We start from the raw sequence: 12,525 nt of genomic DNA, 5'->3' as shown, positions 1-12,525 counted from the left end.
TCAATTAAAATCACAGTACTCATGAATCCTTTTCCCTGAAAAACAGGTTGTCAGGACAAGGATGGAAACCGAATACCGGTAGGAATTCAGAATTTGATATTCCCTTTTTGTAAAAAGTGCTTCATAAGTACATAGAGTACATTAATTACCAGTGGCATTTGTGGCTTTCACAACTTTCAAGGACTCTCCGTCTCATGTTCTCAATATTTATTGTTTATTTATTTTTTGTTATTATTATTATTATTTATTATTTTTCTTTTGTATCTGCAAGATGACTTTTGCACACTGATTGTCTGCCTTGTTGAATGTGGTCTTTCATTAATTCTATTAGAGTTATTGGATTTATTGAGTATGACTGCAAGAAAATGAATTCTCAGGCTGTATATGGTGACTTTGATTATAAATTTACTTTGATCTTTGAATTTTTCAAATGGGAAACAGAGTTTGTTTTTCACTCCAAATTTTCCTACTGATACAACCTTGTTGAAACAGTTTGATGAGACAGATAAATGATGTGCAATGGAAATTCAGCTCAAATCAGTCCCTTGCCTTCCAAGTCATAAAACTTTATTATATTTTTGGATTAGTAAAATTGTGATCATAAATTTGAACCAAATTATTGATTGTATTAATTTGTGTACTGGCTTGCAAGAAATAACTAACAGAAGTAGTTGTTGTAAAACATTAATGGCAGCTTCCAGGTTTGTTATTAACAAATTAAGAAGTAAACATTAGTTTTCTGGAATATCAATAACTACCTATTAGCAAACAAGAATCTATGTTGAGAATTTCAGAGCATTTCTCCCTAAATTTTGGTTGTAATTTCAGTAGCAATCCCAAGTAAATGGTATAAATAGTTATTTACAAAGTTTCTTGACTGAACTATTGATCTCTTGTTGTAATACTCCTGCAAAGTTCCATGCTGATACTTACAATCAATTACATTTCTGAATCGACAACTTTATGGTTAATAAATCCAATTCTTACATGTCCATGTAACCAGGATATTGCCCCCAAATATTCAGTGATTTATGCATTCCCAATTCTTTTAACAGAAAATTACCAGAAGGATTGGATATTAGGAAAGGATTCTGGAAAGGGAAACCTTAGTCATGCAGGAAGGTGAAAAGTTTCATCCCACCTTCTATATCTCTGAAAAGATGCAAATGAAAGCAAGCTGGACTCAAAACTAAAGCCCCACAAGTACATGCAATATTACAGTGTCAACACGCTAGCTGAGATGAGGCACACTAAGAAATGGTTGTGGTACTAGGATCGCAGCCTTGGACAATCTTTAAACACAGTTTCTTCTCAAAGAGCTTGCAATCTTTTCAGTATTTTAACACCCAAGTTTCACTTGTAGCAAAGGAGTTGAATGAAAGGGACTTGCCCTTCACATTACAATCTTGTATGTGTCAGCCAGGGCAGCTCCATGGAAACGAATGGCACATTATATTTAAACAATATACTTGTTAGCAATGCCAGTCATGGAATTTCTGTCACTGCCCATTTGATTCCAGAAATGTTAATATAAATATTTTTCTGAAGTCTGTGAAGCCAGTTGAATGTACTTATTTTGTTTCTTTCTTTCCAAGTTAAATAACGTATGGAAGGATGAGAATGATAATTGCATTTTCCACAATTGCACTAGATGGGGCATTTTAACAACTGAAAAGACATGTCCCTCCAAGGTTCCTTGCAAAGAGGTTTGTACATTAGTTGTTACATTTGTTAGCTTCTTTACCCTAAGGATTGTTAACTAGGTAGATATGGTGAAACGAAAAGTCAATTGTTTAACTGAAAGTAATAATCATTGCAAAGCAAATCATTTGATGAATAAACCTAGGATAATAACATAGCCAAGGAACCTTAACTACAAAAAAAATTGAATAGACACCAATGTGCTTTATTTTATTCTTTTAACATCAAAAACATTTTATGTATTAGGTATAAATATGTTGTTAAGCTTAATATGTTGGCAGAAACACTGGCTAGGTTATAGTCAACACTCAAACAGAAATAATGCCACATTTCCTGTTTATATTTGCCTTTACTTGACTTCTAACTCACTTCCCTCAACACCATTTTAAGTGGCTTCCCTCTCCCTCTGCATCTACACCTTTTTTTATTTTCTGTGCCACACTTTGTCACATTTTCAGTTTATCTCCCATTCCCTCCCACAGCAGAAATGTACGCAGCCTAATGTGTTCCAATTTACTTACGTATTATAGTTTAAGCCATCAGCATAACTCCAGGATAAAACAAATAAAGACTGGTAGCAGCAGATTGACATGCTAGCTGAATATTGGAATAGAATAGAATAATCTTCCATGGCAGAAGGCCATCCATGCTGGAAGATGACTGTCATTAACCTCAACAGCTGAAATAGGCTAACGTTATAAAATTTACGGCAAGAAAAATACATAATTGAGGGTTTAGATATTCAGAAACAAGTTGCTAACTAACAGATCCAAGGAAATCATAATGGTTCTGCCACCTATACATATAATTTGAGAAGGCTGTGTTGTAAATTGAGGTATTTCTGAAAGACTTGTTAACACATAAACAGATACCTTACTTTTTTAAATTCACAATTTAACACATGACCAAATTGAGATTCTTATATAATCAAAATCTAACAATAAGTAAATACATAGATCAGTACTATATTAACGCTGACTGTTAATTCTCATTGTTCAGTCTGACAAGATATGGGATGACGACCACTGCTGCTACACGTGTCATTCAAGTAAGCATTCAATTGTTAACAAAACGCTTACATTTATACAACATTGTATGAATGATCAATCAAATCTAACTTTCCTAACTAGATCCAATTTTGAATCAGCTCAAGGAATAGAACTGTCATTTCAGTGACAAATAATTAATTATGCTTGCTTTTTCTCTATCCTAATACCGGGATCTTCTGTAACATTATTAATTATCCTCAGGAGCAAAACAGCCAGTTGGTATTCATATTCCCAGCTCTGATGCACCATAGAAGCTCTGTTACAATCTTTGGCTTACATGGTAAATCAGAGAGTTGCTTTGCTATGTCCCCCCTCTCACTGTGAAATGGAGACATCGCTCTCTCCTTTATTAGAGAGAGAGAGAGAGAGAGAGAGATGCTGTGGTATGTTGAATACTGGGTGAACTAGTAGTCTTTGGGGTACTGCAAGTCTGTGTCTTTATTGATGCTTTGCTGCATGCTTGAGTATTCAGTAGGTGGTGCCGTTGCTTTTTTCTGGTTGGTGGGGGGTGGATTATTGCTTTGCTGCTGCTTGAGCATGGGAGGGTGGAGTTGGGGGGGGAGGCTTTGGGGTTCTAACACTTAACTGTCATTCATTCCTTGGGGCACTCCTCTGTTTACATGGATGTTTGTGAAGAAAAGGAATTTCAGGATGTATATTGTATATCTGACAAATGTACCTTTTAAACCTATTAATATAACACACTATAGATTTTAAGAAGTGTTTGTTAGTCATTTTGGACCATATCCATCTTCAAATCAGAATTTTGTTTTTTTTCTTCAGAATTAACATTATGTTATTACTAGGAATTATTACAACATTCTGATAATGTTGAAACATTTGACCTAAAAGATGATTAATTATGGGATAATAGTGACAGGTCTCAAGTTATTACCAATTCCTTTTTTGTAAATAAATCAATCTTAGAGATTCATCTTTGCTAGATTTACTGATATAGTCTTTCCTACCCAAAACATTTTACCAGGTGGCGCTATGAGTGATAAATTGCACAATGTTGGGTTACTTAAATATTGAAGTTTGACCAGTGACGTATAAGGTCAAGATAAAAGGGTCACCTGGATGTAAAGATTCCCATTCATATTTAACTCTGAGAGATGCCAAGAACTACAAAATCTACAAAAAAGCCAGCATGATTTTGATATATTTTCACAGTTGAAGACAGCACAGGCCAATTTTTGTAAAGCAAAGCCCTTTCAACAACAATGATGTTGACCATTTATTGCTATGGATAAATGCTGATTGGGCACTGAGTTAACTCCCTTCTTCTTCTGCTTGGGCTCTTAGCTCCAAGCAGTGCATATGCCATTGATGCACTCACGTCTCCAAGATCCAAAGTCATTGGTATGGTTGGAGTTCATCAATGTTTCTGTAATCCAGTGTATCCACTGTACAGGGGATTGACCTTTACACCGTCACCAGAGTCTTGTTGGATGGTCTTACCCATCTTCACCTCTCACAACGGAAACTTGGGGTTGGACTTTGAGAGGCAAGTTACTATAGCTCTCTCAAACTTCTTTGAATGATGTCATGAGATCTTTAACAACCATAAGGGTCTACTCTGAAACTAGTTTGTATGACATCAAATCAGCACGAGGCCATCTGCTCATGAAAAATATAAATACAGCATGAAATTTCCCTTAATTTTTAATTCCTGGGATGTTGCATTAGCAGAAAGATAAATTGAAAACTAACACACTTCTTCACTATACAGTGTTGTGAATGAGTAGAGGATCATTATTAGGGCATCAGAGTGTTAGGAGCATCAGACTGTCCCTCCATTCTCATTAGCTCTAGTTTTATTGTTAAACATGCCCTAACATTAATCCTCACGCTTCTTACCTTGAAGCAAAATAATACCATGAGTTCCAATAACTCTTTGGAAAGTTCTCTTTCACAATATTAGAATAAGTAAGTTTCTTTTGTACGATTATCTTCTTTAATGTTATTAGCTTTTATGCAGCCATGGGCTTTCTGGGAGAAAATCTGTAAAGATTAGTTAAGAATATCTTAGTGTAAATGAACCTGCCAAAAGTCAAAGTTGCTTACTGTCTGAAATGTACAAAAATAAACTCTATTCAATTAGAGCTAAGGTGTAAAAATATTATTCATTCCAGTAGGTACATGTAAGCAGATAGCTAAAGCAACCACCATCACGAAAGTAATCAACGGTACAACCTATACAGCAGAAGTTGAAATGAATATCTGTCAAGGGAATTGCCCTGGCATAACTGAGTAAGTATTTACCTATTAATTTTGCATTGTGATTTTAAAAATGAATCATTAAATACTGTTTTATAAGAGAGATTAAATAGTAATGGGACTGGACAATAACTAGAGGATTATTTTCTCATATTAACTAATCAATTCTGTTTGAAAGATGCTGGTAAATTTAAATTTAACCTTCCATATGGCAAGTTTGTTTCTCTTCATTTTCCATGTATTCCCTGTCTGCATGGATGTTTTAAGTATCAATGTTTGAAGTATCCAGGAAGCTTACAGATCATTAGCACAATTAAATTGATGCAGTTTGCTTGTTTAGTGTCTTTCCTGTTCACTCCTCATGAAAGACGATTTTTCCACTGTTAGGTGACCAAAATGGAGTCTTAAGCTATAATGCTGGATTTGCTCTTCTTTTAACCCAAGAGCCTCATAAGTGTGGTGAATTGCCTCTTAGGAATAGCTGCCCAGAACTTCACTGTGATTTGGCTCAATGAGGCTGCATAGCATAGTTGTGATTAGCTGTATTAATTTAAACCGATTATTGCTGAGGTTTTGAGAGGTTCTTGAAGTCATATTTGTTACTGGTGATTAGCAGAAAAGCTACAAGTCACATTCATCCTAATCCTCTGTATTTGTTGCTTCTGAAACTTCCTTCTCTGAAATGCACTCCAAGAACCTCCAGTATTACATCTGAGAATCTGTGAATCCTCTCCTTTGATCCCTTACATTTATTCAAATATTATTTTTGCATCATCTAGTACTCACCATCAGTAGAAGTGATTGCTTGCTTACAAGCTATCCAAGCACATTTAAGCCATAGTATTTATATATACTGTAATCCAGACTTTCAAACAAGAAGGCCTTATTGACACAGAAACCACTTGGTTGCTGATTCCATTATAATATTTTAATCTCTATCTCTGTTTTGATTTATATATCTTAAGTGTAATAAGATTTCTTGGGCTCAACATATGATTCATTATATATGAAGTTCACTTAAATATTTTGGATGAAGTGAGCACCATAATGAAAGAAGTATATTTTGTTACATTGGTTATTGTGACTATATAATTCTATACTATTGTTCACGTATGTATAATTCTGTCATCTTATTTTTTCCAGATATAACCCTAAGACAGACAAAATTGACCATCAATGTGAGTGCTGTCAAGAAACACAGACGGAAACAAAGAGCGTGGACCTGAGTGCTCAAAATGGTGCATCAACAATTTCGTACAGTTACCTCCATATTAAGTCTTGTGACTGTAAGAAGACCATCTGCCCTACGCCGGCTACTTTTTAAACAACTTTTCTAGATGATGAAGCCTAATACTAAGCCCAATTCTCTTTTTCCTTCTGATAAAAAAAATATTCATTGCATTTTGCCAATCACATTATGTTTCGAAAGAATGCTTCTAATTGATCTCTAAATTGAGAGAAAAATAAATGTAACATTAGCTACATTGCTGCATGAACTTTTTAAATTGTACTTAATTGCTAAAGCTTATCAATAAATAACTGCAAGCAAATCTCCATGGTCAATTACTATCTGCTTAGAGATGGTTTTGTTTGTAAAATACTCAGAGATGAACACTTCATTCATCACATTTTTTAAAATTCACAACTGTTTGTTGTCAGTTCTGAGCTGCCCTGGACAGAAAAGGAGCATAAAGATTTATTGAAATCTGCCTTTATACAATGTACCAGTGTGTTGGCGCATGGCCAAGTGGTTAAGGTGCTGGTCTAGTGATCTGAAGGTTACTAGTTTGAGCCTCAGCTAAGGCAGCATATTGTGTCCTTGAGCAAGACACTTAACCACACATTGCTCTGTGATGACACCAGTGCCAAGCTGTATTGGCCCTTGCCCTTCCCTTGGACAACGTCGGTGGTGTGGAGAGGTGAAACTTGCAGCATGGGCAACTGCCAGTCTTCGGTACAACCCTGCCTAGGCTTGTGCCCTGGAAACTTACCAAGGCGCAAATCCATGGTCTCTAGAGACTAATGGATGCCTATTATTATTACAATGTACCAGAAATATTCTCCAAAGCATGATATTTTTAAGTTAATAGGACAATGCCATTTTGTTTTTAATGGTGGAGTATGAACGTAACTAAATTTTTCAAATAATTTCCTAACCTTCATTCTAAAACATCACTGCCACTGTGTCAGAACATCACATAGTATCAAAGAGATAAGAACTTGCTGCTATTTTGCCTGTGTCATAAGTAGTTTTGATACTTGGAGGTTCCTTTCATCTAAATCTGTTTTAGAACTAGTGAAGATTTCAATGTAAATTTTTCAAAAGGAAATCTTTATATTCTGTGCAATAAAGGGGAGACTAGATTGGAAAGAGCAAATCATTTATACACAAACTGAGGTTTTCTCTGATTATGACTGGGAAATGAAAATCTGTTAATATTCTAAATGTGGGGACTTGCCTTATTACTCTTTGGATGGATAGAGTTTATTTCTTTAGGGTAAGGGTGATAGTGAACTAATAAAGGAATGCAAATAATTTAGAAATGTCCTTCATGGAGATACTTGAAGCTCATAATGACTGGAGATGTAGCACAGAATCAAATTTTCTCAAGATCTACTCATTCCCCATTTTCAAGCATTATTCTAACAGTGATTTTTGAGTAAAAATAGCATTTGACTGTTAGAAGAAAATTCAAGTCAGTTTATGAAATTCCTTAATTGTGTAAAACTCACAATAAACAGTATACATGATAATAATAAATACAACAATAAATACCACAAAGGGACAAAAAATGGAATGATACAAAGCATAGTTGTGTAAACTGAGGTAATGCAAAAAAATGCTAAAGTAAGAATAAGAACAGATAGAATTAAATGTTCTAAAGCATGTTAGTATCACTGGAAAGGTAATGTTAAAAGGTGATTGACTCCGGTGTCTAATAGCAGTGGGAATGAAACTGTTCCTGCATCTGGTTGTTTGGACTTTCAAGCTCCAGTACCTTCTCCAAGATGGTAGAAAGGAGAAAAAGGAATGGCCAGAGTGGTAGGCATTCATGACGGCATTGTTAGCCTTACTGATGCAATGCACCATTAGGATGGACTGGATGGAAGGACATTAAGAGTCTGTGATAGATTGGACTGTGTTTACGAGTCTCTGTAAGTTCTGGTAATCTTATACAGTACTTTTTGCCCAAAAGGCTAAAATGCAGCCTGTCAGGAAAGTACCTATAGCACAACTGTAGAGGTTTGAGAGAATCCTTGTAGTTCAACACATCAGTGCAACGCCAAGTATTGTTCATAAAGCAGACACTACCACCTCGTCTCTCGCTGTAGAGTGCTGAGAGATATTAAAAAAGAAAAATCATTATATCAGTGGCTTCCCTTCAGTTTATACTACTGTCAGTCATGCAATTCCCGGACGAACACTCAGGAATACCATTGCATTCAGATGTAGCAGGCACGATATGGTAGCATAATGGTTAGCACAACACTTCACAGTACCAGCGACCAGGGTTCATTTTCCTACCTGGACAGTACCTGAGGAGGAAGGTAAAACTGTGCTGGCGCGAGTGACGTCAGCAGCAAGCACGGAGTTTAAAAAGAGGCCCACTTTTAAGAGCGGGAGCAAGGAGTGTTCGAGGTCGACAGGCGACTGGAGATCGGAGGATCAGCCGTTGGAGGTAGGCCGAGACCGTCGGACCTACCTGGACAGAACCTGAGGAGGAAGGTGAAACTGCGCAGGTGCGGGTGACGTTGGCCGCCAGCGCGGAGTTTTAAATGAGGCCCACTTTTAGGAGCGAGCAGCTGGGCTTTGAGTGAGAGGAAACCAGTGAGCCTGAGTACGCGCTTGCTGAGGTAAACATAAAGGTAAGGTCGGTAGGTACTTTTTTCATTTATTCTGACTAATCTGGGATCAGGTCATGGGGAGACGGTCAGAGCAGTGGTGTGCTCCGTATGCAGTATGTGGGAGGTCAGGGTCAACACAGTTGTCCCTGATGACCACACCTGCAAAAGGTGCGTCCAGCTGCAGCTCCTATCAGACCCAGTTAGGGAATCGGAGCAGGAGCTGGATGAACTACGGATCGTTCGGGAGGCAGAGGCAGAGATAGATAAGAGTTATCGGGAGGTAGTCGCACCGAAAAGACAGGAGGTGGGCAAATGGGTGACAGTCAAGAGAGGCAGGGGGAGCAGACAGAGAGAGAGCAGAGCACCCCTGTGGCCGTTCCCATCAACAATAAGTATACCGTTTTGGATACTGTTGGTGGGGATGACCTACCAGGAACAAGCTGCAGTGGTCCTGTCTGTGGCACTGAGGTTGGACCCTTGACTAGGAAGGGGAGGAGGGAAGAGAAGAGAGCGGTAGTGATAGGGGATTCTATAGTCAGGGGGGCGGATAGGAGATTTTGTGGGGAAGATTGGGAGTCTCAGATGGTATGTTGCCTCCCTGGTGCCGGGGTCTGGGACATCTCAGATCGGGTGCAGGTTATTCTCGAGAGGGAGGGCAAGAACCCAGATGTTCTGGTCCATGTAGGGACCAACGATGTGGGTAGGATGAGTGAGGGGGTCCTGCGTAGTGAGTTCAGGGAGTTAGGTGCGAAGCTGAAGGGCAGGACCTCCAGGGTAACAATCTCAGGATTGCTACCTGTGCCACGTGCGATTGAGGCAAGGAACAGAAGGATTATACAGATTAATATGTGGCTGAAAGGATGGTGCAGGAGGGAGTGCTTCAGGTTTTTAAATAATTGGGCTTTGTTCCAGGGAAGGTGGAATCTGTTCCGACGGGACAGTTTACACTTGAACTGGAGCGGTACTAACATTCTTTCAGGAAAGTTTGCTAGTGCTGCTGGGGGGAGGGGGGTTAAACTAAATTTGCAGGGGGCAGGGATCCAGAATGTGAGCGAGATGAAGAATAAAGGACAGGTGGGGTCTACACGGTTCCGGAATATTAAGTGTGTAGTAGAGAAAGGTGAGGCGGAACAAGTGATAAGGAGGACACATGTACAGAGGGATGGTCTGACGGAAGGTGGAGTTAAATGTGCAGAAAGAATAAGTAAATTTAGGAAGGACAACAAAATTCAAGGGGCGTATAGCCCGATGGGAGTTCGGGGAGCTGGGTTAAGCACAATAGGCCGTGATTTAAACAGAGAAAGGAGAAATGGGCTAAAAATTCTATATCTGAACGCACAAAGTGTCAGAAATAAGGCGGATGAGCTTGAAGCTCAGGTGCGAATGGGTAACTATGATGTTGTTGGGATAACAGAGACATGGCTGCAGGGAGATCAGACCTGGGAAATGAATGTACAAGGGTATACGTGCTATCGTAGGGACAGAAATGTGGGCAGAGGGGGTGGGGTGGCCCTGTTGGTGAGGAATGAGATTCAGTCCTTTGCAAGGGTGGGACATAGGATCAGGAGAAGTAGAGTCTGTGTGGATAGAACTGAGGAACAGTAAGGGCAAAAAGTCTTACAGGCTCCCAAACAGTAGCATGGATATTGGGTGCAAGTTGAATAGGGAGTTAACATTGGCATGTGGCAAAGGTAATGTCGCAGTAGTTATGGGGGATTTCAACATGCAGGTGAACTGGGAGAATCAGGTTGGTGCTGGACCTCAGGATAGGGAGTTTGTAGAGTGCCTACGGGATGCATTCTTGGAACAGCTTGTATGAGAGCCGACCAGGGACAAGGCTATTCTGGATTTTGTGTTGTGTAATGAACAGGATTTGATAAGCGATCTTGAAGTAAAGGAGCCATTAGGAGGTAGTGACCATAATATAAGTTTTTATATGCAATTTGAGGAGGATAAGGGAAGATCGGAGGTGTCAGTGTTGCAGTTGAACAAAGGAGACTACGGAGCCATGAGGGAGGAGCTGGCCAAAGTTAAATGGATGGATATCCTAGCAGAAAAGACAGTGGAACAGCAATGGCAGGTATTCTTGGGAATAATGCACAAGGTGCAAAATCAGTTCATCCCCCGGAGAAGGAAGGATTCAAAGTGGGGAAAGGGGCTACAGTGGTTGACAAAGGAAGTCAGAGATTGCATAGCATTATATAAAAAAATAGTATGACAGAGCTAAGGTGAGTGGGAAGACAGATGATTGGGAAATTTTTAAGGAACAACAGAACTTAACTAAAAAGGCAATACGGGGAGAAAAAATGAGGTACAAACGCAAGCTAGCCAGGGATATAAAGGAGGATAGCAAAAGCTTTTTTAGGTATGTGAAGAGAAAGAAGATAGTTAAGAACAATGTTGGGCCCTTGAAGAATGAATTGAGTGAAATTGTTATGGGAAATGGAGAAATGGCAGAAGAATTTAATAAGTACTTTAGATTTGTCTTCACTAGGGAAGCAATCTCAAGCAATCTCCCAGATGTATAGATGGGCCAAGGACATAGGGTAACAGAGGAAATGAAACAGATTGACATTAGGAAGGAAACAGTGATGAGTAGACTGATGGGACTGAAGGCTAACAAATCCCCAGGTCCAGATGGTCTGCATCCTAGGATACTAAAGGAGGTGGCTCTGGAAATTGCGGATGCATTGGTAATCATTTTCCAGTGTTCCTTAGATTCAGGATCAGTTCCTGAGGATTGGAGAATGGCTAATGTTATCCCACTTTTTAAGAAAGGAGGGAGGGTGAAAACAGAGAACTATCGTCCTGTCAGCCTATCATCAATAGTGGGAAAGATTCTAGAGTCCATTATTAAGATGAAATAGTGGCATATCTAGATAGCAGTGATAGGATTGGGCCGAGCCAGCATGGATTTACCAAGAGCAAATCATGTTTGACTAATCTATTGGAGTTTTTCAAGGATGTAACCAGGAAGTTAGACAGGGGAGATCCAGTGGATGTAGTGTACCTCGATTTTCAGAAGCCATTTGATAAGGTCCCACATAGGAGATTGGTGGGTAAAATCAAAGCTCATGGCATTGGGGGGAAGATATTGACATGGATAGAAAACTGGTTGGCAGATAGAAAGCAAAGGGTAGCGATGAATGGGTGTTTCTCAGAATGACAGGTGATGACTAGTGGGGTGCCACAGGGCTTGGTATTGGGACCACAGCTGTTTACGATTTACATCAATGATTTAGATGAAGGCACTGAGAATAACATCAGCAAGTTTGCTGATGATACTAATCAGGGTGGCAGTGTGACATGTGATGAGGATGTTAGGAGAATTCAGGGTGACGGAAAGGCTGGGTGAGTGGGCAGATACTTAGCAGATGACGTTTAATGTGAATAAGTGTGAGGTTATCCACTTTGGGAGTAAGAACAGGAAGGCAGATTATTATCTGAACGGTGTAGAGTTAGGTAAGGGAGAAATACAAAGAGATCTAGGAGTCCTTGTTCATTAGTCACTGAAGGTGAATGAGCAAGTGCAGCAAGCAGTGAAGAAAGTTAATGGAATGTTGGCCTTTATTACAAAGGGAATTGAGTACAAGAGCAAGGAAATCCTTTTGCATTTGTACAGGGCGCTGGTGAGACCACACCTGGGTTAGTGTACAGTTTTGGTCTCCAGGGTTAAGGAAGGACATCCTGGCTGCAGAGGAAGTGCAGT

At 39.2% G+C, this 12,525-nt stretch overlaps 1 protein-coding gene and 1 long non-coding RNA gene across 10 annotated transcripts in view; one reads left to right on the top strand and one right to left on the bottom strand.

Annotated features, from left to right (window-relative positions):
- Positions 1–6,511, top strand: part of LOC132403818 (mucin-2-like) — an 81,087-nt gene extending 74,576 nt beyond the window's left edge. The window contains exons 35-39 of the mRNA XM_059987536.1: positions 47–78; positions 1,596–1,706; positions 2,701–2,749; positions 4,889–5,003; positions 6,114–6,511. Coding sequence (XP_059843519.1) covers positions 47–78; positions 1,596–1,706; positions 2,701–2,749; positions 4,889–5,003; positions 6,114–6,294 — 488 coding nt within the window. The 3' untranslated portion in view covers positions 6,295–6,511. The remainder of the gene's footprint in view (positions 1–46; positions 79–1,595; positions 1,707–2,700; positions 2,750–4,888; positions 5,004–6,113) is intronic.
- The window catches only part of LOC132403819 (uncharacterized), a 118,153-nt gene extending 109,371 nt beyond the window's left edge, over positions 1–8,782 (bottom strand). For 2 of the 9 annotated variants that reach the window (XR_009515350.1, XR_009515356.1), the window contains exon 1: positions 8,497–8,777. This is a non-coding gene — a long non-coding RNA (uncharacterized LOC132403819). Of the gene's footprint in view, positions 1–8,496 lie in introns of all 9 variants that reach the window. The other 7 variants (XR_009515355.1, XR_009515353.1, XR_009515357.1 and 4 more) reach the window with 7 other exon arrangements.
- Between the last annotated feature and the right edge of the window lie 3,743 nt (positions 8,783–12,525).

Source organism: Hypanus sabinus, chromosome 13 (genome assembly GCF_030144855.1).
Source record: "Hypanus sabinus isolate sHypSab1 chromosome 13, sHypSab1.hap1, whole genome shotgun sequence".
Taxonomy (NCBI): domain Eukaryota; kingdom Metazoa; phylum Chordata; class Chondrichthyes; order Myliobatiformes; family Dasyatidae; genus Hypanus; species Hypanus sabinus.
Note: the sequence above shows the minus strand (reverse complement) of the source record. Positions and strands in the feature narration are given on the sequence as shown.